The sequence below is a fragment of the Vipera ursinii genome (assembly GCF_947247035.1).
Source record: "Vipera ursinii genome assembly, chromosome: 5".
Taxonomy (NCBI): domain Eukaryota; kingdom Metazoa; phylum Chordata; class Lepidosauria; order Squamata; family Viperidae; genus Vipera; species Vipera ursinii.
In genome coordinates, this window is record NC_139518.1 from 71,253,387 (window position 1) to 71,280,011 (window position 26,625).

At 47.0% G+C, this 26,625-nt stretch overlaps 1 protein-coding gene across 2 annotated transcripts in view; it reads left to right on the plus strand.

The window, feature by feature from the left end:
• Positions 1–9,005: 9,005 nt before the first annotated feature.
• Positions 9,006–26,625, plus strand: part of EXOC6 (exocyst complex component 6) — a 131,604-nt gene continuing 113,984 nt past the window's right edge. For both annotated transcript variants that reach the window (XM_083363842.1, XM_083363843.1), the window contains exon 1: positions 9,006–9,228. In XM_083363842.1, coding sequence (XP_083219968.1) covers positions 9,113–9,228 — 116 coding nt within the window. In that variant the 5' untranslated portion in view covers positions 9,006–9,112. The remainder of the gene's footprint in view (positions 9,229–26,625) is intronic.

Below are 26,625 nucleotides of genomic sequence, written 5' to 3' on the forward strand. Positions count from 1 at the left end.
GTAAGAACCATAAATGATTCTGATAAAGTTCATTTTCAGATGACAAGATGTTAAAGAGCCCAGTATATCTCCCCCCCCCGTCATAAAGATGCCTTTCAATTGAATTCAACTTCTGATGACTATAGTTCCATTCATCTATCTTGGTAATATTACAGAACTGGTTTGCCATTGCCTCCTTCTGGGCAAATTAAATGTTTCTATCTTTCCAGCACAGTCTGTTATCACTCTCAAACACGAAGATCTTAATAACAGAATAGCAGAGATCAAAGGGACCTTGGAGATCTTCTAGTCCAACCCCCTGCTCAAGTGTTTATGTGTGTGTGTATGTGTGTGTATAGTAGAATGATTTCTTTAATTTAGATATAAACCCAGCATGCATGTGTGTGACATAGCAGTCTGTTTTGAAATTATTATTCCTGATAAATGTAAAGCTTGTGGCTACCACATTGAACTAATTTAAGCAACCATGAGTTTTAGAGCTGCATGTGTGAAAATACCTTAAGCTGTTAATTAAATCTGAAGTCATTTATCATAATCACCACTACTTTTTGTAACAGTTTTAAATACTTCTATCAATCCTAACACAAATGCAACTCCCGTGTAAATCTTATCATGCTTACTAAAATAATGGGATTTTTGTTTACAAGGTGTCAATGGAGGTTTAGAAGCTTTGATAATAATTCCAGACAGTCAATAAATTCAGAGACTTTTACATTGCCAGTAGGAGCCTAGCTAAACTATCTAATCTTGGAAATGACAGACAACACAATGAACCCTGAATTTAATCTCTTCCAAACACTAAGGATACAGCCAAATGTTTAACATGCTGTTTAACTTCAGTACTTATTTAAGGAAAAAAAATCATTTGATATCTAAACACCTAGAAAGAAAGAGCTGGCTGGAAGGAATGAGATGCTTTTGATCAACTTGCTTCCACAGTGAAAATGCACAAGCTTCTGAATTACATACAATTCCTAGTTCATTGAAATGATTGAAATATGACACAAAAGCTCATGAATGTCCATGGAAACAGAAGAAGATGTGGCAGTGGGTACTGGATCGAATATTACAGGAGAAAATGACCTGTATTTTGGTGAGGTCTCCTTCTTCCAAGTCAGTCACCAAAACTATGGCCCCAGATGGCCAAGCTGTCACGTGTCATGAATTCCAGATCTGCTGCTAAAGTCTAGGTCTGTGTGGGATAATACCACATTGGCCCATGAAATGCTGGAAGGTGAATGCACAGACTTGACCTATATTACTGAGAGAGACCTGGTTGGAAATCTGCCTTCTTGGGTTCAGATCCAGAAGGATGTAATGGCTGGGAAGAAGGAGGTGGCAGGGATTGTGTTAGATATTATCATAAAGACCAGTAACATTGCCCTGTAGGCAACTAGCATGAGTGCCTGCATTTGAACTCAGGCATCAGAAATAGACTAGTGCTGCTGCTAATGTACTGATTGGATCAGCCATTCATGAGCTGCTGGACATCATCTTGTGGCTGGTGTTTGAGTCTTCGAGGCACCATCTTGCAGCTCCAGGTATGTAGATGAATCCAGTCAATAATAAGAGGGGAATTAAAACTGACCATGGCTTGCTCCGGTGTGGGGTACTGCAGGGCTCAGTCCCCTCCTCGGTATTATTTAAGAAGATTGTCAATATGCTGATGATTTTCAGTTGTGCATTGTCCTCACAGACAGAGCTAGAATATTGAGAGATCCTGAGTCTAGGGTGTGTGTGGAGCTGTCAGTGTGTGAGTGGAGTGTGTGAGTGGAGAGAAAGGTCAGACTGAACCCTGGGAAGACGGAGTTGCATACATGTCTAACCATCAGTTATCCATTTGCTCCCTAACTGTTTTTGATGGCGCTAAGGTTCTTCTTGGATGCATATCTAGATCAAAAGGTGGAGAGTGTGGTTAGGGGACTTGGCCAAGCTTTGGCTGATGTGCAAGTTGCAACCTTACCTGGACCAGGGTAACTTGGCAACTGGACTATTGAAACATATACTATGTGGACTGCCTTTGAGTATGATTTGGAAACTTCAGCTGGTGCAAAATACAGCGGCTACACTGCTGGTCTAGAAGACCTGTCTTGGCAAAATTATATCCATCTTGAAGACATTGCAACAGTAAACTTTCTGGGCCGGTTCTAGTTCTAGAGTCCTATACCACATAGCATTGTAGTATATCAGGGACCATGTCTAAGAATGTTTCTATCCATCTAGTCCAGGGGTGTCAAACTCAATTTCATTGAAGGCCGCATCAGCATTGCGGTTGCCCTCAGGGGGCTGGGTGGGTATGGCCAGGGTGGGCGTGGCCTACTGGGTGGGCGTGGCCAGCTCTACATCTTTCGCATCAAGGGTGCCTATGGGGCCCTGGGCAGGAGTGGGACAGATCTGAGGGTCTCTGGCAGAAGGAGGGTCTCTGGGCCAGGGCCAAGGCAGTGGGGGCTGTTCCCTCACTGTTTCCAGGATGGCTTCGTGGGCCACATGAAACCACTTTGCGGGCCGGATCTGGCCCCCGGGCCTTGTGTTTGACATGTCTGATCTAGTCCAAAGATCAAAGGAAGACCTATAGATTCCATCCTCACAGGAAAGTGGATCTGTATTAAACCTGGTGAGCACTACCCCCACTTTATGGAATACATTCCTCATATAGGTGTGACTGACTTCCATCCTCATTTCATTCAGTGAGGCCTATAAAACACTTCAGGGTTTAGAACAATGGGGCTATCCATTATAATTTACTACAACGTTTTGATTTCAATGTATTTATTGCTTATAGTATTGTTTTTACCAATTGAGATAATCTGTTTTTTATTTTGCTCTTGTATATTGTCCAGAGTCTGTCATAAATACCATGCAATAAACAAATGCATATACATTTTAAGCAGAATGAAATGTGTCTACTCTAAAATAAACATCTGTAATGTTAAAGGAATTTTCCCTTAGCTTTTCGTATAGGCTGATTCTATTCCCTGGTCAATTATGATTTTAGTGACCTATTATTTTAGTGAAATTTTTAGGAGTAAATAATATAGTAATAATAAAATGGTTTTCTCATAAACCAATTGTTGATATATTTCCCTTTAAAAAATCCTTTATTTTCTCTTTGAAAAATAGTCCTTTTGAAATAACTGGAAAAAAAATCTACACTTGAAATCACTAACAGAATTCGTTTGTATTTTTTTCAGTTTCCAAGCCTTTCAAATTTCAAGTCTTCTGTCTTTTACAAAGTCCTAAGAACAGACAATGTCATTAAACTTGTTTGATATTTCTTGCATCACGTGACTTAGCGTTTCAACCTTATCCAAAGAATAAATTTTTAACATCCTACCACAACACTTAGTGTATATGAATTCCACAATAATATTAACAAATCGTGAATTTACTGAGAAAAGGAAGGAAACTGCAGAGTGTAAGAAAGAGGAAGTAAAAACTGTCATCCAGTTGAAATGCTTATGAAAAAAAAATCTACGGCGTTTCCAGTACAAACCTCATAATTTTGCTCACTAGTTTCATCTACTCTAGTAGACATTGAGTATATGTTTGTATAGCCCTGAGTCCTTCGGGAGATAGGGCGGCATATAAGTCCCATAAATAAATAAATAAATAAATAAATAAATAAATAAATAAATAAATAAATAAATAAATAAATAAATAAATAAATTTATTTTAGGAGGTTTTGGAGCGTTTATTGAATGATCCCTACTTACTTCAGCATTTTTTCCAGTTTCTGGAACTCTTTTTCCTTCAAACGACTTTCTGAAGAGTTTTGTAAGAACCAATGCAGGGCCTTGATATTTTATTTTAAAAATGGTATTGACTGATGTTCTAGAAAATCTCCTTTAGGAGCCTACCAATTGAACAATCGAGAGCTGCTAATAAAGGTTGTTACTAAGTAGTGAGTAATGTAATTGCCTTGACACTATTTTCTCTTATCTGCCTCTTTTGTGATCATACTCACCCATTTGAGTGTTGGATTACAAGGACAGATTATATGCAGATGACTTTTTAAATTGCTTCTGGATGGCTGGCACCACATGGGGAGATACTGCAGAAGACTTCAAGGAAATCTGTTTGCTCACTCAACAATAGCCATTCTGCATGGGGACTCCTGCCAATAAGATACTGCTAATGGGACTTTTTAAGATGAAGACAGGAGGAGAGACAATTCATTAGGGAGAAGTGTTTGTTCTAGCCATCAATGGCTTGAAATCTAACTGTACTCTTTGGTACGTTTTGGAAAGCATGCAGTGCATTTCAAGAGCATGTTTTAAATTTATACTAAAAACTGTACTAAGATTGATATAGAAAATCTTATTTGCAATATCACCTTTGAAAGGCCTATCTAAATGTTTTTCAACCTTGACAACTTTAAGATGTCTGGACTTCCAACTGAAGCATGGGGAAAAGATTGAAAAAAAATCTCCCAAGATATAGAAATGACTGTGATTTCTGAGTGGTCTCATTTCCTTTCTAAACAGGTAGTCATTCACCCATCTGCATTTTCTACTAATATAAATTGATTGCATTTTAAGCAGCCATAGATAATTGCAAAACTTGCTTTAAATTTTCAGAAAACTGGAAAAAAAATAATTCACATGGTAATAGACATAGTTTAATTTGTGTCAAAAGTTCATCCTTTGTTTGCCTGAAGATTCCTATAAATTATTCAGCAAATTGACTTTTTTTGGGTATTTTGATATAATTAGTATGTTGTCTGTTAGGGAAAAAACAAAGCATTCTAGGGGCAACAAAAATATTTAGCTATAATGGCTATTGAAAAATAATATAGGGCGATGTGCTCTGAAAATGATAGTCCAGTTTCATTTCCATGTGTTTTTTTTTGTTGTTTAATCCCATTTATATCCTGCCCTTCTCCGAAGACTCAGGGCGGCTTACAATCTAAGAAGCACAAATCAATGTGCTTAGCAATAATGTTTGGAGATTGAAAGAGATTATACTAAAAAAAAATTACAGGTAGTCTACGACTTACATCCACAATTAAGCCCAAAATTTCTGTTGTTAAGTGAGACAGTTGTTAAATGGATTTTGCCCCATTTCATGATCTTTTTGCCACAGTTAAGGAAATCACTGCAGTTGTTAAGTTAGTAACACAATTGTTAAATGAATCTGGTTTTCCCATTGACCTTGCAAAAGGTGACCACATGACCCTTGGAATACTGCACTTTTCATAAATAAGAGTCAGTTATCAAGTGGCTGAATTTTGATCATATGACCATGGGGGAATGCTGCAATGATCCTAAGTGTGAAAAATGATCATATGTCACTTTTTCCAGTGCTGTTGTAACTTCGAACAGTCACTAAACAACTGTTGCAACTCGAGGACTACCTATATTGGGTTGACAAAAGGTATCAGACTAAAATAGGATTAGGGAATTCACACAAGACGCTGATCTAATGGTGGGGAACTGTGGCTAATCAAACAAGGACGTCCATAGAGGAAGTAAAATGAAAAATAATTGTGGCCACAATTGTGCAACTGAAGCTCCATGTGAAAAGGGTGAGGTTTTGATTATATGATCATGACTGTCATTTTCACTTTTTTGCCCTTCCCTGATACCGTAGAAACAAACTGTTACATTGAGCCATAATGGGGTAAAATTATTCGAGCAAAGGTCACCGTATAAATCTATGCATTTGGATTTTTTAAAATCTGGGTTTGGGATGAAATATGTCATCTGGATCTAGCCAATCAGTCGTTATCCAAAGTAGTGTCTTCAGACGTGTTGGAAATCCACATTTTCAGATCAATTGATAATTACAACAATAATACACTGAGCTCATATTCTTTCTATTTGCTCAGGGTAGTGAATATGAGAGTTATTCATTTGATTTTCCCAATCTTAATAAGTGTTATGTATCCAGGTGAAGAGAACACATACACACTTACATAGCAGTCACCACTAGGGGGCGATGAACTGTATCTGTTTTGGCAGAAACCCAGTTTCGGCGGGAAACAGAGGTTCAAACCAATTGGCTGGCTGCTCACCTGGCCAGGTATAAAAGGAGGACAGGTAACCCCTATTCCCCAGTACAGTCACTTCCACCGAATAAAGATCTGCCATGCTGTACTCATCGTCTCGGCGTCCTTCCTGCTCTCCAGAACCCACTACACAACAATAAGGTCCTCAACTTCCCAGGGGAAAGTGTATGACTGACTGAGATTATCCAATGGATTGTATTGTTCAGCGGGTTTGCATTTGGGTTTTGGTCCATTCAATCCTTCAACAGGTGCATTATGCTTTACCCCTCCCCCCCAAAACCAGCCAAATATACCTGTAATTTGTAGCATTAAAGATGTAAACTCTACCTTGAGCTACACATATGACAAAGCTTCAGTAAAAGTTGATAAATAAATCAGAATGGCTTGTTCACACAACCTATCCACTCCTTTCTAGGCAAACTACATTATGAGTTTAATGAGTTGCGTGAACCAGGCCAAAGTCAAGAAGAACAACTAAATCCCTTTCACTCTGTGGAACATACGAGCCATTTGGGGGTAAGGTAGTGTTACCATTTTTTATAAACTTGTATGTATCTGGAATATCCTGACTGGGAATATCTGATTAATAGACATGTACCAAAGGCTTACAAGGATATGAAGGGAATGAAATAGAATTGCTTGCTTAATGTCTACTTGGGCCCAACACACAGTGAAACTGACCCTGGTTAATGAGACAAATGCTTTTCAATGCCCATTTTCCAGCAAGGCAGCCCTTTTGTAGGAGCAAAGAATACTCCCTTTCCTGAATTTGTCAGTCTTCTGTGTAACGCCTGAATCACGCACTTTGTTATTAATTGCTTAGTCATAGTTAATGATTTTATCATCATTGAACTTGGTTAGGTGTTTCAAATAAATTTCTAGTAACCTAATACCTAATACCTAATCTGGCCTTATGTATATAGTCCCAAGACTGCAACAGCTACTGTCAAGGTAATTCCTTCATCTGTGCTTGCATGACATCCAGTGGTGAATTATTTAAAGAGGCCAGCCCATCTTTTACTGAAGGAGCAAGTGCCTTGGAGGACTGTAGCATGTACTTCCTAATGCAGCATGCGGGGTGGCAGGTTGTGTATACAGTACAGAACAACTGAAGTTAGGCTGTCCTGCAAAGATTATTTGAAAAACTCTTATTTCACATTGTGTTAAAAAAAAAAGCATGGGATAATTGAGAGTTTCTCTAATGACGTTCATTGCAATGGGGGACAAGAAGCACCTTGGAAAAGAAATGTTTCTTCAACTGAACCATTGTGGGCCTGCTAGACTTTGCTTTGCCACCTGGAATATCCATTAATCATTTAGCCCACATTCCTGGTGTGAGCAGGAAGATGATTAGACAGTCAATATGGTAGCCACCTTGCACATGAGAAAGAACAGGGCTTAAATTACATTTTCTACTGATGGCTGCCATCACGACTTTTTTGACTTTCCTCCTCATGCATAGGACTCTTAGTTTACATCAGTAAGTTAATCACTTCAGTGTATATGGTTGAATCCTATGCATGTAGAGGTAGTCCTTGACTTATGACCACAACTGAGCCCAAAATTTCTGTGGTTAAGTGAGACAGTTTATATGTGAGTTTTGCCCCATTTCATGATCTTTCTTGCCACAGTTGTTAAGTAAATCACTATAGTTGTCAAGTTAGTAACAGGGTTTCTTAAGTGAATCTGGCTTTCCCCTTGACTTTGCTTGTCAGAAGGTTGTAAAAGAGGATCTCATGACCCCGGGACACTGCGACTGTCGTAAGTATGAGCCAGTTACCAGGTGTCCGAATTGTGATCATGTAACCATGGGGATGCTGCAATAGTCATAAGTGAGAAAAACAGCCGTAAGTCTTTTTTTCCCCAGTGTTGTTGTAACTTCAGTCACTAAATGAATGGTTGTAAGTTGAGGACTACCTGCTCTCTTGGAAAAAAGTCAGGGCTTATTATATCTGGGTTCCAAAACTAATGCAAATGTAAGCAACAAACAAATCAATAAAAAGATTTCTGAATTTTAGCCCCTTCAGTGGCCTCAACCAGGTTAAAGTCTGGTCAAATGGACTCTTAAGCTGCTGAGACAGCTGAAGGCTGCTCTAAACCTTCATTAGTTTCTCACTGTTTTAGAAATACGGTACTTCTCAGTAAATATACTGCTGGCATGTATAGTTTTGCAAAACTATGACTATTTCATTAAATATTTTCCCACTTGGGTGAGACATCAAGGAACAAATAAGCATTTTTGCTTTAACTCTGAAGTGTAGCAGAAACGTAAAACCTCACGTTTGTGATGCATTTAGGTAATTTTAGAGTCATTTAATGTAGCAGGAAATAGCAATACTTTATCAATCTTGACTGAACTAAAGGCAGTGTAGAACTGTAGTTGATTTGACCTTGAATTAGGAGACTAGAAGGGGCTGTCGACTAGATTGGGAAATCAGAAAATATTCAAATGTCCATTTTCCCCCCTACTGTTGTCATCAAAGATTTAACTTCATTCAAGGAAGCCATTAACTTTTACTTTATGATCTTCTGGAATTCCCCACCTCCTTTTTTTTTTAAAGGCAAGAAGCTGCACCTGAGATCTCCAGCTCCTCCTACTGGTGGTAGGACTGCCTGCATTTGCATATTTTTAAAATAATCACTTTTCTTTGTGTGGGCTTTCTCTGAAGCTAGTGGATAAAGCTGAAAAAAGTGACATTATCTAATTGAACAGAGGAAGAATCAGAACTTATCCAGAAGTTAAAAGTGTAAATTACTGTTAAACCAACAGCTGTTTCCTCCTAAACTCACAAACTTTTCCATTTTACTGATACACAACTTTCTATAAATACCTACTATTTTAATGGATGCATTCTATTTTCTTTTGAAACAAGAATCAGATTTGGCTGCAGAGAGGTTTTAAGCTCAGGGCCATAAGCCAAAGGTTACCAGCCAGGAAATAGAAACAACAGCTGTGCCGCTCACATTGGTGAATAAGAGAAAGTCTATAAGACTACCAAGTCATACCAAGGTCTGTTTTCCCTTGCTGATGGCAAGACAAATGTTGTGATATTAAAAAAGAGAAAAAATCTTCACCTACTGGTTGGAACAATTTAATATTTGATTATGGCAACAAGCACCAATCTACAAGGATTTAATCTGGAGGAAAACAAAGATAATGTATATGAAACTGTCCTTGGTGAGATTAAATACCTGGAGCTGCCTTTAGGAATCACTTTAGGGTAAGTACTATACTGAAAAGAACACTTTTATTCTATGGATTCCTTTTTCCAGTTTTTGCTTTATTTGTTTGTTCATTTATTCTTATTATAAAATGCAGAGCTATTGCACCATTCCTGCTAACCTCAGTGGAGGTTAGACTTGTTTCTAAAGTAGCTAATTCAAAACTATACCTTAAAATTACAACACAGTGCTTGGCCACAATGAATTACATTTCTCTCATTATGTTCAGGGCACTGCTGTTTAATTAATTTAAAAGTCTCTTCTTTCATCACTGAGACTTTATTTAGCTTTCTCTTTTGAGCCAGTTTTGCTGATGGCAGATTGTGGTGGGATTGAAATATATGAAAGTCCAATTATGGTGGGTTTTTTGTTATTTTGAATCACCCCACTCCCTGCACATAATTCTTTTTTTATTAGAAGTTGTATATCTGCTGCTAATTAAATAACTCATGGAATAAACTACAGAATTTTCTAATATTCATAATAGCAAATTTATATATCAAGATTCAGCAGCCTAAAATAAATAGGAAATATTTATGTTTTCACGGTCATTTTATATGTTAAATTGCAAGGCATGACCCTCAAGTTTATTTTTAGCACCTGACCAACTACGTATTTTAAAATAGCACAGGGTTACTTTAAGTATCAGTTTACTAGAGAAAATATACTTATTCAAAGTCATGGTCCTGGGGAATTTTCCTCCTGTAACAATATACAACATCTTATAATATGAATAAGGGGAAAAATAATTTTAATCATTTTAATTCTCATCAAACCAAGCTTCGTTGCAGCTATACCAAGCAGTGGCTGTGCTTTTCATTCTTGAAAGAAGAAACTGTTTGGGTTTATACTTTTTTCATTTTAATAGTTTCCTTCTGTTCTCACTTTTCTCATCTGGACAGAACCAGGTACAAATGCAAGCCAAGTTGGCATAGTTGGGTTGTAAAATCTTATTTGCAAGGTTTCTATCTCACAATACTTACAAAATTGGAAATCATATATGTAGATAATAAGTATTTCATATTGTTTGTTTATCCATCTTTATACCATTCTAATATGAAATAAAACAAAAATTGAGACTGGAAAGTTGAAAGGAAGCACATCAATTTGGTCATCAAGTTTTTGACACCTTGCTAGGCGCCTGATGGTACTCGGATGTTGCCCTATCCTAAAAGTGGTACAATGGGTGAAAAAGTTGAAAAGAGAAATGCTGTAGAGAAATGCCACCATCATTGATCACCATTCCTTTCCGTCCTCCTACCATATATTTGAGGTTGTGACTCTCACAGCAGAGTGCCTGCCCCCCCTGCCACAGTCTCTTTTTAGTTAATACTAGGCAGCCCTGTGACCTGTTCGGTCATCCTTTGAGAGAAAAGTAGTGCAGTCTCATGTAACCAGAATGAACATTAAATTTTAGGCTGACTTTTTTTTTTTACTCCAATGCTGTATGATCCCATGTTCACCTAAAAAGAGTACATATCATATATAGCAAAATAATTGTAGTAGCAAACAAACTTCAATAAGTCTATATTTACTTACCTAAGCAGATAGATGGAATAGGCTTCTCCATTGATTTTGTTTATGGGAAGCTGGCTATTTTTTAGCAAAATGGTCATATGAGGCACAGCACCTGTAGCATATTCCAAGTTTTTGGAGAACCTCTTTCCGCTCTTGTATAGTCATTGCTCTAAGCTCACGACATTTTCTAAGAGGGTGAGGTTTTTTGTGAATAGGACACTGACGATTAGGATCTTCATCCCCACCACCTGAATCACTCCATTGAGGAGGAGATGGTACAGGATGTGAAATGCCACCACCTGAATCACTCCATTGAGGAGGAGATGACACAGGAGGTGAGATGTCCATTTTTCTTGTAGACACAGCTTTATGTGAGTCTCTGTGTTGAGCTGCGGTGTTAACATACCTTGGCGATGATAATGAAGCAGGCACACTGGATTGAGGGTGGTTGAAGCTGGGATCATGTCTTGTCCAGGTATGTCTGCCGATGAAGCTTGATGATGATGATGGGGCAGACACACTGGATTCAGGGTAGTTGAAGCTGGGGTCATTTCTCGTCCAAGCGTGGTGGCTGATAAACCTGCAAAAATATGAGAATGGGGGAAAGGAAACATTATGGCGTAGTTTGTAGTCTGAGCTGTGCCGTGTCCAGTCCACCTGCAGGCCGTATGGCATTTTGGATACCACTGGATTGACACCTTGGGAGGAATCCAGGTAGGTCAGACCAGTTGGACGTGGGTCTGTTTTTGCCAATTCTATTTCCATGAGGAGATCACTTAGTTTTTGAAGCTTGTAATTGTCTTTGTCACCTATCTTCGGAAAGTTTTGTAGTCTTCCGAATAAGGCATTCTCTAATGCTTCTGGGCTTCCATAGGTTTGTTCAAGTCTTGCCCACGCAGCAGCGAGACCTGCATCTGGGGAATCAACATGTACTATTCTCAGTCCTTGAACACGATCTGCGGATCCTGGGCCCAGCCACTTTATGAGTAGATCAAGTTCCTCTCTGGTGTTGAAGTTGAGATCAGCAATAGCAGCTTTGAAGGTTGCTTTCCAGGATCTGCAAGTCTATGGACGGTCATTAAACTTTGAGAGGCTAGAGTTGAGAAGCTCTCGGCGAATCATGTAATTGGCATGGTCAGAACGGTCTGACCCCTCACTCCTTGATGGCAAAGAAACTTGTGGGGCCCCTTGAGTGTGAAGGTTCTCTGGTGAATAAGGGTGAGGTGTACTAGGATAGAATGATGTTGCAAGAGCATTCAGCTGTGGTGTAGTCCCTAAAGCTTGTGCTGGCTGTTGATTCAACTGTTGATTATTGCTGGAAGTTACGTTGTCATTGGTAAGAGGTGATGCAGTTTGGAGTGTTGGTGCACCTGTGTTGTGGTGTTGCAGAGGTGTAGGCTTTTGCAGGCTTGGGGTCTTTGTGCTGTTCGTAGGAAGCACAGTTGACACACCTGTGTTGTGGCATGGAGGAGGGGTAGGCCTTTGCAGGCGTGGGGCTTCTGTGCTGTTCATAGGAAGCACAGTTGATGCACCTGCATTGTAGTGTGGAGGAGGTGCAGACTTTTGCAGTTCTGGGGTCTCTGTGTGGTGAGTCAGGACAGTGTTGTTCATAGGAAGTGCAGAAGATGGCTCTGCATCGTTGCGAACATTATGCCTTAACACATATTGACTGGTGCATTCCATCAGATCTTCTACTACTACTACTACTACTACTACTACTACTACTACTACTAATAATAATAATAATAATAATAATAATAATAATAATAATAATAATAATAAAGTTGGAAGGGACCTTGGAGGTCTTCTAGTCCAACCCCCTGCTCTGGCAGGAAACCTTATACCATTTCAGGCAAATAGCTGTCCAGTCTCTTCTTAAAAACCTCCAGTGTTGGAGCATTCACCACCTCTGGAGGCAGGTTGTTCCACTGGTTAATTGTTCTAACTGTCAGGAAGTTTCTCCTTAGTTCTAGGTTGCTTCTCTCCTTGACTAGTTTCCATCCGTTGTTTCTTGTCCTGCTTTCAGGTGTTTTGGAGAATAGCTTGACTCCCTCTTCTTTGTGTAGCCCCTGAGATATTGGAACACTGCTATAATGTCACCCCTCACCCTTCTCTTTATTAGACTACACATACCCAATTCCAGCAACCGTTCCCTATATGTTTTAGCCTCCAGCCCCCTAATCATCTTTGTTGCTCTTCTCTGTACCCTTTCTAGAGTCTCGACATCTTTTTTACATCGTGGTGACCAAAACTGGATGCAGTATTCCAGGTGTGGCCTTACCAAAGCATTGTAGAGTGGTATTAGTACTTCACTTGGTCTTGATTCTATCCCTCTGTTAATGCAGCCTAGCACTGTGTTGGCTTTTTTGGCAGCTGCAGTGGTTCTCCTCCTATCTCCTGGGACGCTCGCAGTCGGTGTTGGCAGGGGGGCAGAGATCGGCCCCTGGGTCTCTCGTTTGTGGAATTCCTCAGGGGTCGGTTCTCTCGCCTCTCCTGTTCAACATCTATATGAAACCGCTGGGTGAGATCATTCGTGGTTTTGGAGTTGGGTATCATCAGTATGCCGATGATACCCAACTTTTCTTTTCGACCCCAAACCACCCCAGTGATGCCCTCGCCGTGATGTCCCATTGCCTGGAGGCGGTTCGGGTCTGGATGGGGAGGAACAGACTTCAACTCAACCCTGACAAGACTGAGTGGCTGTGCATTCCGGCATCCCGGGACATTCAAAATGTTCCATCTCTTTCTATGGGGGGTGAGCTCTTACCCCCCGTGGATAGGGCTCGCAACTTGGGAGTCCTCCTAGATTCACGGCTTACCCTGGAAGATCATATAGTGGCCGTGACTAGGGGGGCTTTCGCCCAGGTTCGCCTGGTGCGCCAGTTGCGGCCCTATCTGAACCGGGATGCCCTGTGTACGGTCACTCATGCGCTCGTGACCTCTCGCCTTGACTACTGTAATGCTCTCTACATGGGGCTTCCCTTGAAGACCACTCGGAGGCTCCAACTGGTACAGAATGCGGCCGCGAGAGTTGTCTTGGGAGTTTCCCGGTACTCCCATGTTACACCTTTGCTCCGCAAGCTGCATTGGTTACCAGTTGTCTTTCGGGTGAGGTTCAAGGTGTTGGTTACGATCTTTAAGTCCCTACATGGCATGGGTCCGGGATACCTCAGGGACCACCTGCTGCCGGCATCGACTCCCCTCCGCCCTGTGCGTTCCCACAGAGAGGGCCTCCTCAGGGTGCCGCCAGTCAGGGAATGCCGACTGGTGGCCCCCAGGGGGAGGGCCTTCTCTGTGGGCGCTCCGGCATTATGGAACCAACTGCTGGTGGAGCTCCGGATGGCATCAGACCTCCGAACTTTCCGTCGGGGCCTGAAGACCCACCTGTTTGAAATAGCTGGTCTGGCCTGATGGGGGATTATGGGTTTTTAATTGTTTTTTAAATTTGTATTATTGTTTTAATTGGGCATGGGTTTAATCTTTTTTAATTTTTGTATTGTCTTTTTTATATATGCCCTGTGAACCGCCCTGAGTCCCTACCAAGGAGAAGGGCGGTATATAAATCAAATAAAACTAAACTAAACTAAACTAAACTGCTGGCTCATATTGAAGTGATTGTCTACTAAGACTCCAAGATCCCTCTCACAGTTACTACTATTGAGCAAGGTACCACCTATACTATACCTATGCATTTGATTTTTCCTGCCTAAGTGTAGAACCTTACTTTTTTCAACATTGAATTTCATTTTGTTAGATAGTGCCCAGTGTTCGAGTCTGTCCAGATCCTTCTGTATCTTAAGCCTATCTTCTGGAGTATTGGCTATTCCTGCCAGCTTGGTGTCGTCTGCAAATTTGATGAGTTCCCCATCTATCCCCTCATCCAAATCATTAATAAAGATATTGAAGAGCACTGGGCCCAGAACAGAGCCCTGGGGCACGCCACTACACACTTCCTTCCATGTAGATGCGGTTCCATTGAGGACCACACGCTGAGTACGGCCTGTCAGCCAGCTACGAATCCATCTGGTGGTAATGCTATCTAACCCACATTTTTCTATCTTATCAAGTAGTAGGTTGTGATCTACTTTATCGAATGCCTTACTGAAGTCCAAGTAAATTATATCTACAGCATTCCTCTGGTCCACTAGTTTTGTCACTTGGTCAAAGAATGTAAAAAGATTTGTCTGGCATGATCTGTTTTTGACAAACCCATGTTGGCTTTTAGTGATGACTTTGTTTGCATCAAGGTGTTTGCTGATTTGTTGTTTGATTATCTTTTCCAGAATCTTCCCAGGTATTGAGGTCAGGCTGATAGGTCTGTAGTTTCCTGGATCTATTTTTTTCCCTTTTTTGAAGATGGGATGGAACAATCTGGATCGGTGCCTTCCTGCATCACCTGTTCATAGACCTTCAGCTTTGCTCGGGCAGCTGCTCGTTCCTTTTCTATTTGCAGAATTTTCATTTGGGCTACCACCTCTGCTTGGCGAGCCTCCTCCTCTGCTTGGCGGGCCTTGCTCTGAGCTTCCATCTCTGTGTTCTGAACCAGCCCTCTTCTGGCCTTATAGTAAGGCAAACCCCTATTCAGAAAGAAGAGACTGGAGAGCGTCCAAGGCTAAAAGGCATCTGCCAAGATTTAATTACGCAGTTAACAAAAACACAAGAGCTTGTCTTCTCAAGCGGAAAAGTTGCTTTCAGCAACCAGCCCCTCCCCAAACACTCCTTTTATAGAGAGCTCAGGGTGTGGTCTCCCTGTGCCTCCTCCCGAGGAGTCCCACAGCCTTTCTTTGTTTGTTCCTGCTCGACTGCCTCCTGCGTCGGGCGTCCTTGAACAGGGCCAGCTGTGGGTCATCTTCCTCCGCACTCTCGGGCTCACGCAGCTGAGAAGAGGTCCCCGGCTGAGGGCTCTGCAAAGCCTCCAAACCATCATCAGCCGGTTCGTTTCCCTCCCCCTCATCTGAGTCATCCGATACATCGGAGCCGGCTGTCGGACCCACAGGCTGGCCATGAGTCACAACACTATCCCGCACCGCAGGGCCCTTCCCCCGGGTCTGCCGATCCGGATGCGGTCGGGATGGGAACTGTTCGTGAAAAGCAGTCACCAACGCAGGGGCATGAACGGCGGTCGCGTCTTCCCATGTGAAGTCCTCCGGCCCGTACCCTTTCCACTCGATCAGGTACTGGAAGTGACCTTTCAGCCAGCGGGAATCCCTGATGCTGGCGACCTCGTACTCGGGGGTGCTGCCTCCATCACGAGTTCCTGATGGGGGAGGTTCCGCTTGGCGAAGTGGACAAGCCGGTTGTTCGGGGACCAACAAGGACCGATGGAAGACGGGGTGCACGCGCAGGGAACGTGGCAGAGTTAAACGATAGTCGACCGGGTTGATGACGGCCTCGACTGGGAACGGTCCAAGGTAACGGTGGTCCAGCTTCCTCGCCGGCCGAGTGGATGGTAGGTTCCTGGTGGACAGCCAGACCCGATCCCCCACCGATAATGGAGGCGTATCCCTTCTCGACCGATCGGCGAACCTCTTGTAGTCGGCCTTGGCCTTCTCCAGCTGCCGACGCACCAACCGATGGATCGCCTGTAATTCCGCCATGAATTCGTTCGCTGCCGGCTCCGGTGAGTCCACGGGAGAAAGGGGGAAAAACCTGGGGTGATAACCCACGTTGGCCAAGAACGGTGTCATCTGCGTGGAGGTGTGCTGCGAGTTGTTAAAGGCAAACTCGGCTATGGCCAAATAGTCCACCCAATTGTCCTGCTGCAGGTTAACATAGCAGCGCAGATACTGCTCTAAGATGCCGATGACCTTCTCGGTACCCCCGTCGGTCTGAGGATGATGCGCGGATGAGAGGCAAACCTTAATGTCCAACGCCCGCATCAACTCCTGCCAGAAGCGGGCTGTAAACTGGGCCCCCCTATCGGAGAGGACCCTATCGGGAAGGCCGTGCAGCCGGAACACCTGTTGGATGAACATGCGACTAGTGGCGCGAGCTGACGGTAAGCCGCGACAGGGGATGAAGTACGCCATCTTGGTCAACATGTCCACCACCACAAACACTGTCGTGAAGCCGGAGGATGGGGGTAGGTCCGTCAGAAAGTCCATGGACACAGCCCCCCAGGGTCTCTTGGGCGTTGGCAAAGGCTGCAGTAAACCAGGCGGGGCCCCTGTCGCTGACTTGGCCTGCCTGCAAGGAATGCAGGAGGTGACATAAGACTGGACATCGTGTCGGACTCGGGGCCACCAGAAAGTACGGGAGACCAAGTTCAGAGTCTTGAACAGGCCAAAATGCCCCGCAGCCGGGTTATCATGACACTGGCTGAGGACGAGTCCCCTGAGTGGCCCTCCTGGAACATAGAGCCGGTCACGATAATACAGGAGTCCATCCGCGACCGACCAAGGCGAATCTGGCCCAACCTCTTCCTTCCGCTGAGCCACCCACGCCTCCTGCTGCTGCGCCTCCCGGATCCGAGCCCGTATATCCACCGGCTCCCGCACCGCAGCAAAAGACTCGACGGGGATCACTGTCCTGGGCGGAAGCTTGTCTTCCGCTCGGGTGTATTCGGGCTTTCTGGACAGAGCATCCGCTCTCTGGTTGTGCCCGCTTGGTATGTACCGCACTCGGAAGTCAAACCTCGCAAAGAAGAGGGACCACCGGATCTGGCGTTGATTCAAATTCCGAGCCGTCTGCAGGCTTTCCAGATTCTTGTGGTCCGTCCGGACCTCGATCTGATGCCGCGCCCCCTCCAGATGATGCCTCCAAGCCTCGAACGCCGCCTTGATGGCCAGCAGCTCCTTCTCCCAGATGGTATAGTTGCGCTCCGAGGGGTTCAATTTCCGAGAGTGATACGCGCAAGGGAAAAGGGTACCGCTGGGCGTCGTTGCCTGGAGTAACACGGCCCCAATGGCAATGTCGGAGGCGTCCGCCTCCACGACAAACGGCCGTTGCGGGTCGGGATGTTTCAAGATGGGCTCCTTCATGAAGGCGTCCTTCAAAGCCTGGAACGCCTGTTGTTCGGGGGCGTTCCACTGGAACCGAGTCTTCTTCTGCAGGAGCCGGGTGAGGGGGGCTGTCAAGGCAGCAAAGCCAGGGATGAATGTCCGATAGTAGTTGGCAAATCCAAGGAGTCGCTGAACGTCCTTCACGCGACGCGGGGGTTGCCAACTCTGCAACGACTCGACTTTACTCGGCTCCATGGCGATGCCCTCAGGAGAAATGCGGTGACCCAGGAAATTGATGGTCACCTGGTAGAACTGGCACTTCTCCAACTTGGCAAACAGCCGATGTTCCCGGAGGCGCTGCAGGACCTGACGGAGATGCTGATGATGCGCTTCACGCGACGGGGAGTAAATCAGGATGTCGTCCAGGTAAATCACGACAAACTGGTCCAACAGATCCTGAAAGATATCGTTCATAAAATGCTGAAACACAGCGGGGGCGTTGGTCAGGCCAAACGGCATCACCGTGTACTCGAAATGTCCATAGCGAGTACCAAACGCCGTCTTCCACTCATCACCCGGCCGAACCCTGACGAGGTTGTAAGCTCCACGCAGGTCCAGTTTCGTGAAGATCTTAGCCTCCCGGAGTCGGTCCAAGAGCTCGGGGATGAGGGGCAGCGGGTAGCGGTTACGCACCGTGATGGCGTTGAGTTTCCGGTAGTCACAGCAAAGCCGTAACTCGCCCGACTTCTTTTTGACGAAGAGCACGGGCGCAGACACTGGCGAGGACGAGGGCCGGATGAAACCACGAGCCAAATTCTTTGTCAGGAAGTCCCGCAATGCAGCCAACTCGGGCTCCGACATGGAGTACAAACGCCCCACTGGGAGAGGCGCATCAGGGACTAGGTCAATGGAGCAGTCGTAGGGCCTGTGCGGGGGTAATTGGTCCGCCTCTGACTCGCTGAACACGTCAGCAAAGTCGGACAGTTCAGGAGGCAAGGAAACCCCTGGGGAACCCTCCACCTGGCCGGCACAGATATGGCGGGTGTGGTCCACGCACTGCAAACTTGGGAAGGTGACCAAGTTCTGAGACCAATAGATCTGTGGATCATGCGCCCGGAGCCACGCCAGACCCAAGACCACGGGGAAGTGCAGATCCGAAGTGACGTAGAACTGAATGGCCTCCACATGGGTACTGATGGCCATACACACGGGTTGCGTGGCGGCCGTAATAGGCCCAGACAGGAGCACTCGACCATCGATGGTCTCCACAAGCATGGGCGGATCCACTGGACACTGGGGAACAGCCCATTTGGCCACAAAGGCCGAATCCATAAAGTTAGTGGTAGCCCCAGAGTCAATTAAGGCATGGACCGGAATCCCCTCTGGCTTGCCAGGAAGGATCAGACGTGCCTCCAGAATCAAATGCCGTGGAGGTTCACAGGCACCGTCGGAACGGCGTCGCTCGGCGTGGTCATTGTGGGTCGCCCGATCTTTCACACCGTCTAGATCAGGCTCGGGCCGTTTCCCGACAGCAAAGCAGGGGACTTTCTCAGGGCAGGCTTGGTCACTGACGCCCGCTGACGCTTCTTCGGGCAAGAAGCAGCCAAATGTCCAGGGTCCCCACAGTAAAAACACAACCCCTCCGATCGTCGTCTGTCCATTTCCGTCACCGATAGACGGGACCTGGCGGCACCCAGCTCCATTGGCTCCTCCCTCTGGACTGGGGGCACACGCTCAACAGGAGCGGCAGGGGTCTGTGGGGTGGCACGGCGACTCTTTCGCTGCTGCAGCCGGGCATCGATCCGCAGACAAAGATGGATCAGCCCATTCAGGTCTGAGGGAATGTCCACGCGGGCCAGCTCATCCAACATCTCCTCTGACAAGCCATCCTGAAAGGCATCCACGAGCGCAGCCTCATTCCAGGCGGAATCCTGGCTAAGCAGCCGGAAATCGCTGATATAGGCCTGTAGAGGGCGCTGACCCTGCCTCAAAGCTTTCAGGCGTCGGGTGGCAGTCTGCGTCTTAATCGGGTCCTCGTACATGAGGCGCATATGGTCACAAAACCCCCCAAAGTTATCCAACAAAGGGCTAGGCTGTGCCAACAGAGGCGTGCCCCAACGAGCTGCATCTCCCGACAGAAGGCTCAACACGAATCCCACCTTATCTCGGTCAGTGGGGAAATCAGCTGCTCTCACGCTGATAAAAAGCTGGCATTGTCCCAAGAAGGCAGGAAACAGTTCTGGAGTACCAGCAAATTTATCCGGCATAGCTATCTGACATTTCCTCCTGGGTGGGGGTGCAGCATGTACCTGAGCTTGCAGTTGAGCCACCTGACCTGCCAGCAAAGTGAGTTGCTGGGTGAGCTGGGCATTCTCGGCAAGAAGCTGCTCCATCGTAGTAATAAGGGGTGGGTGGCTGAAAGCAAACTGTTCTGAACCAGCCCTCTTCTGGCCTTATAGTAAGGCAAACCCCTATTCAGAAAGAAGAGACTGGAGAGCGTCCAAGGCTAAAAGGCATCTGCCAAGATTTAATTACGCAGTTAACAAAAACACAAGAGCTTGTCTTCTCAAGCGGAAAAGTTGCTTTCAGCAACCAGCCCCTCCCCAAACACTCCTTTTATAGACAGCTCAGGGCGTGGTCTCCCTGTGCCTCCTCCCGAGGAGTCCCACAGCCTTTCTTTGTTTGTTCCTGCTCGACTGCCTCCTGCGTCGGGCGTCCTTGAACAGGGCCAGCTGTGGGTCATCTTCCTCCGCACTCTCGGGCTCACGCAGCTGAGAAGAGGTCCCCGGCTGAGGGCTCTGCAAAGCCTCCAAACCATCATCAGCCAGTTCGTTTCCCTCCCCCTCATCTGAGTCATCCGATACATCGGAGCCGGCTGTCGGACCCACAGGCTGGCCATGAGTCACAACACTATCCCGCACCGCAGGGCCCTTCCCCCGGGTCTGCCGATCCGGATGCGGTCGGGATGGGAACTGTTCGTGAAAAGCAGTCACCAACGCAGGGGCATGAACGGCGGTCGCGTCTTCCCATGTGAAGTCCTCCGGCCCGTACCCTTTCCACTCGATCAGGTACTGGAAGTGACCTTTCAGCCAGCGGGAATCCCTGATGCTGGCGACCTCGTACTCGGGGGTGCTGCCTCCATCACGAGTTCCTGATGGGGGAGGTTCCGCTTGGCGAAGTGGACAAGCCGGTTGTTCGGGGACCAACAAGGACCGATGGAAGACGGGGTGCACGCGCAGGGAACGTGGCAGAGTTAAACGATAGTCGACCGGGTTGATGACGGCCTCGACTGGGAACGGTCCAAGGTAACGGTGGTCCAGCTTCCTCGCCGGCCGAGTGGATGGTAGGTTCCTGGTGGACAGCCAGACCCGATCCCCCACCGATAATGGAGGCGTATCCCTTCTCGACCGATCGGCGAACCTCTTGTAGTCGGCCTTGGCCTTCTCCAGCTGCCGACGCACCAACCGATGGATCGCCTGTAATTCCGCCATGAATTCGTTCGCTGCCGGCTCCGGTGAGTCCACGGGAGAAAGGGGGAAAAACCTGGGGTGATAACCCACGTTGGCCAAGAACGGTGTCATCTGCGTGGAGGTGTGCTGCGAGTTGTTAAAGGCAAACTCGGCTATGGCCAAATAGTCCACCCAATTGTCCTGCTGCAGGTTAACATAGCAGCGCAGATACTGCTCTAAGATGCCGATGACCTTCTCGGTACCCCCGTCGGTCTGAGGATGATGCGCGGACGAGAGGCAAACCTTAATGTCCAACGCCCGCATCAACTCCTGCCAGAAGCGGGCTGTAAACTGGGCCCCCCTATCGGAGACGACCCTATCGGGAAGGCCGTGCAGCCGGAACACCTGTTGGATGAACATGCGACTAGTGGCGCGAGCTGACGGTAAGCCGCGACAGGGGATGAAGTACGCCATCTTGGTCAACATGTCCACCACCACAAACACTGTCGTGAAGCCGGAGGATGGGGGTAGGTCCGTCAGAAAGTCCATGGACACAGCCCCCCAGGGTCTCTTGGGCGTTGGCAAAGGCTGCAGTAAACCAGGCGGGGCCCCTGTCGCTGACTTGGCCTGCCTGCAAGGAATGCAGGAGGTGACATAAGACTGGACATCGTGTCGGACTCGGGGCCACCAGAAAGTACGGGAGACCAAGTTCAGAGTCTTGAACAGGCCAAAATGCCCCGCAGCCGGGTTATCATGACACTGGCTGAGGACGAGTCCCCTGAGTGGCCCTCCTGGAACATAGAGCCGGTCACGATAATACAGGAGTCCATCCGCGACCGACCAAGGCGAATCTGGCCCCACCTCTTCCTTCCGCTGAGCCACCCACGCCTCCTGCTGCTGCGCCTCCCGGATCCGAGCCCGTATATCCACCGGCTCCCGCACCGCAGCAAAAGACTCGACGGGGATCACTGTCCTGGGCGGAAGCTTGTCTTCCGCTCGGGTGTATTCGGGCTTTCTGGACAGAGCATCCGCTCTCTGGTTGTGCCCGCTTGGTATGTACCGCACTCGGAAGTCAAACCTCGCAAAGAAGAGGGACCACCGGATCTGGCGTTGATTCAAATTCCGAGCCGTCTGCAGGCTTTCCAGATTCTTGTGGTCCGTCCGGACCTCGATCTGATGCCGCGCCCCCTCCAGATGATGCCTCCAAGCCTCGAACGCCGCCTTGATGGCCAGCAGCTCCTTCTCCCAGATGGTATAGTTGCGCTCCGAGGGGTTCAATTTCCGAGAGTGATACGCGCAAGGGAAAAGGGTACCGCTGGGCGTCGTTGCCTGGAGTAACACGGCCCCAATGGCAATGTCGGAGGCGTCCGCCTCCACGACAAACGGCCGTTGCGGGTCGGGATGTTTCAAGATGGGCTCCTTCATGAAGGCGTCCTTCAAAGCCTGGAACGCCTGTTGTTCGGGGGCGTTCCACTGGAACCGAGTCTTCTTCTGCAGGAGCCGGGTGAGGGGGGCTGTCAAGGCAGCAAAGCCAGGGATGAATGTCCGATAGTAGTTGGCAAATCCAAGGAGTCGCTGAACGTCCTTCACGCGACGCGGGGGTTGCCAACTCTGCAACGACTCGACTTTACTCGGCTCCATGGCGATGCCCTCAGGAGAAATGCGGTGACCCAGGAAATTGATGGTCACCTGGTAGAACTGGCACTTCTCCAACTTGGCAAACAGCCGATGTTCCCGGAGGCGCTGCAGGACCTGACGGAGATGCTGATGATGCGCTTCACGCGACGGGGAGTAAATCAGGATGTCGTCCAGGTAAATCACGACAAACTGGTCCAACAGATCCTGAAAGATATCGTTCATAAAATGCTGAAACACAGCGGGGGCGTTGGTCAGGCCAAACGGCATCACCGTGTACTCGAAATGTCCATAGCGAGTACCAAACGCCGTCTTCCACTCATCACCCGGCCGAACCCTGACGAGGTTGTAAGCTCCACGCAGGTCCAGTTTCGTGAAGATCTTAGCCTCCCGGAGTCGGTCCAAGAGCTCGGGGATGAGGGGCAGCGGGTAGCGGTTACGCACCGTGATGGCGTTGAGTTTCCGGTAGTCACAGCAAAGCCGTAACTCGCCCGACTTCTTTTTGACGAAGAGCACGGGCGCAGACACTGGCGAGGACGAGGGCCGGATGAAACCACGAGCCAAATTCTTTGTCAGGAAGTCCCGCAATGCAGCCAACTCGGGCTCCGACATGGAGTACAAACGCCCCACTGGGAGAGGCGCATCAGGGACTAGGTCAATGGAGCAGTCGTAGGGCCTGTGCGGGGGTAATTGGTCCGCCTCTGACTCGCTGAACACGTCAGCAAAGTCGGACAGTTCAGGAGGCAAGGAAACCCCTGGGGAACCCTCCACCTGGCCGGCACAGATATGGCGGGTGTGGTCCACGCACTGCAAACTTGGGAAGGTGACCAAGTTCTGAGACCAATAGATCTGTGGATCATGCGCCCGGAGCCACGCCAGACCCAAGACCACGGGGAAGTGCAGATCCGAAGTGACGTAGAACTGAATGGCCTCCACATGGGTACTGATGGCCATACACACGGGTTGCGTGGCGGCCGTAATAGGCCCAGACAGGAGCACTCGACCATCGATGGTCTCCACAAGCATGGGCGGATCCACTGGACACTGGGGAACAGCCCATTTGGCCACAAAGGCCGAATCCATAAAGTTAGTGGTAGCCCCAGAGTCAATTAAGGCATGGACCGGAATCCCCTCTGGCTTGCCAGGAAGGATCAGACGTGCCTCCAGAATCAAATGCCGTGGAGGTTCACAGGCACCGTCGGAACGGCGTCGCTCGGCGTGGTCGTTGTGGGTCGCCCGATCTTTCACACCGTCTAGATCAGGCTCGGGCCGTTTCCCGACAGCAAAGCAGGGGACTTTCTCAGGGCAGGCTTGGTCACTGACGCCCGCTGACGCTTCTTCGGGCAAGAAGCAGCCAAATGTCCAGGGTCCCCACAGTAAAAACACAACCCCTCCGATCGTCGTCTGTCCATTTCCGTCACCGATAGACGGGACCTGGCGGCACCCAGCTCCATTGGCTCCTCCCTCTGGACTGGGGGCACACGCTCAACAGGAGCGGCAGGGGTCTGTGGGGTGGCACGGCGACTCTTTCGCTGCTGCAGCCGGGCATCGATCCGCAGACAAAGATGGATCAGCCCATTCAGGTCTGAGGGAATGTCCACGCGGGCCAGCTCATCCAACATCTCCTCTGACAAGCCATCCTGAAAGGCATCCACGAGCGCAGCCTCATTCCAGGCGGAATCCTGGCTAAGCAGCCGGAAATCGCTGATATAGGCCTGTAGAGGGCGCTGACCCTGCCTCAAAGCTTTCAGGCGTCGGGTGGCAGTCTGCGTCTTAATCGGGTCCTCGTACATGAGGCGCATATGGTCACAAAACCCCCCAAAGTTATCCAACAAAGGGCTAGGCTGTGCCAACAGAGGCGTGCCCCAACGAGCTGCATCTCCCGACAGAAGGCTCAACACGAATCCCACCTTATCTCGGTCAGTGGGGAAATCAGCTGCTCTCACGCTGATAAAAAGCTGGCATTGTCCCAAGAAGGCAGGAAACAGTTCTGGAGTACCAGCAAATTTATCCGGCATAGCTATCTGACATTTCCTCCTGGGTGGGGGTGCAGCATGTACCTGAGCTTGCAGTTGAGCCACCTGACCTGCCAGCAAAGTGAGTTGCTGGGTGAGCTGGGCATTCTCGGCAAGAAGCTGCTCCATCGTAGTAATAAGGGGTGGGTGGCTGAAAGCAAACTGTTCTGAACCAGCCCTCTTCTGGCCTTATAGTAAGGCAAACCCCTATTCAGAAAGAAGAGACTGGAGAGCGTCCAAGGCTAAAAGGCATCTGCCAAGATTTAATTACGCAGTTAACAAAAACACAAGAGCTTGTCTTCTCAAGCGGAAAAGTTGCTTTCAGCAACCAGCCCCTCCCCAAACACTCCTTTTATAGACAGCTCAGGGCGTGGTCTCCCTGTGCCTCCTCCCGAGGAGTCCCACAGCCTTTCTTTGTTTGTTCCTGCTCGACTGCCTCCTGCGTCGGGCGTCCTTGAACAGGGCCAGCTGTGGGTCATCTTCCTCCGCACTCTCGGGCTCACGCAGCTGAGAAGAGGTCCCCGGCTGAGGGCTCTGCAAAGCCTCCAAACCATCATCAGCCCGTTCATTTCCCTCCCCCTCATCTGAGTCATCCGATACATCGGAGCCGGCTGTCGGACCCACAGGCTGGCCCTGAGTCACAACACTCTGCTTGGCGTGCCTTCTCCTGAGCTTCCATCTCTGCTTGGCAGGCCTTCTCCTCTGCTTGGCGGGCTTTGCTCTGAGTTTCTATTTCAGCTTCCCTTCTGGCAAAGGAAAGAAGCACGTTCTTTTCTTCTGCAAGTGCATGGGCCTCTACTAGCTTGTCATGTATGGTTGAAGCCCTGGAGCGACAGGATCTAGCAGAACGTACTGTGACTTTAGTTGATGTGGATCTATGTGATACTTTCTGATTTTTAGTTGATGTGGATCTATCAGATACTTTCTGATTTTTAAAGTATCTTTATTGAGTTTCAGTATCATACATTACATTCCAAACTAACATAAAAAACAAAGGGAATGATAAAACACATTAAAAATGCAAAAAAAAAGTCTAACAAATACAACAAAGGTGAGCAACTTTCTTTCAGGACAGATATGTTAACAATACAACCAGCTCTTCCTAATTTTAAATAAATAACACTAATATATAAAATATTTTAAAATACTAATAGTCAACTTACTAAAAGTCGGTATTCATAAAATGCTCTTCTGTTAATTTCATCTAAAAGAGTAAAGTATCAAACGTATATACCGGTAACCTTATATTTAAAAAGCTACAATATTTCTCTAGTCAATTATATTCTAATCTTCAAAACCCAGACTCAAAAGTTGATTCTTCTCTTTATCCTGTAATAAATCTGTTAATGGTCTCTTGGTAGCATGAAATTTTGCTATCTCATTTAGCTCCATTAATTTCTAAATCCATTCTTCCATTGTATGTATATATTTTTCTTTCCATCTTAGGGCATAAAACACCTTGCCGCTGTAGTCCTATCAAGCTTTGCCGCTTTTTTTATGTAGGCCATGTACATAAAAAACAGGCAGAGTTTGATCACAGTGTTATGGCTGCTGCCTTGACTTTTTTGACTACATCTTCTGGACACTCCTGACGAAAGCAAAGGTCAGGGGTTTCCATATAATCACCCCAAAACTAAGTGAACATACCGATATGCATGGAGTCATCAGAGGTCACAACTGACTCAGTTTCTCTCTCACCCCTTTACAGTATATATTTTTTTTTAAAAAAAATCCACCTGGGGGCCTGCCAACTTCTGCCCTACATCCTGGTTATAGTGTGCACGTATACTATATTTGGTCATGTTCAGAGAATACAGATTCTTAGGAGAAAAATAACT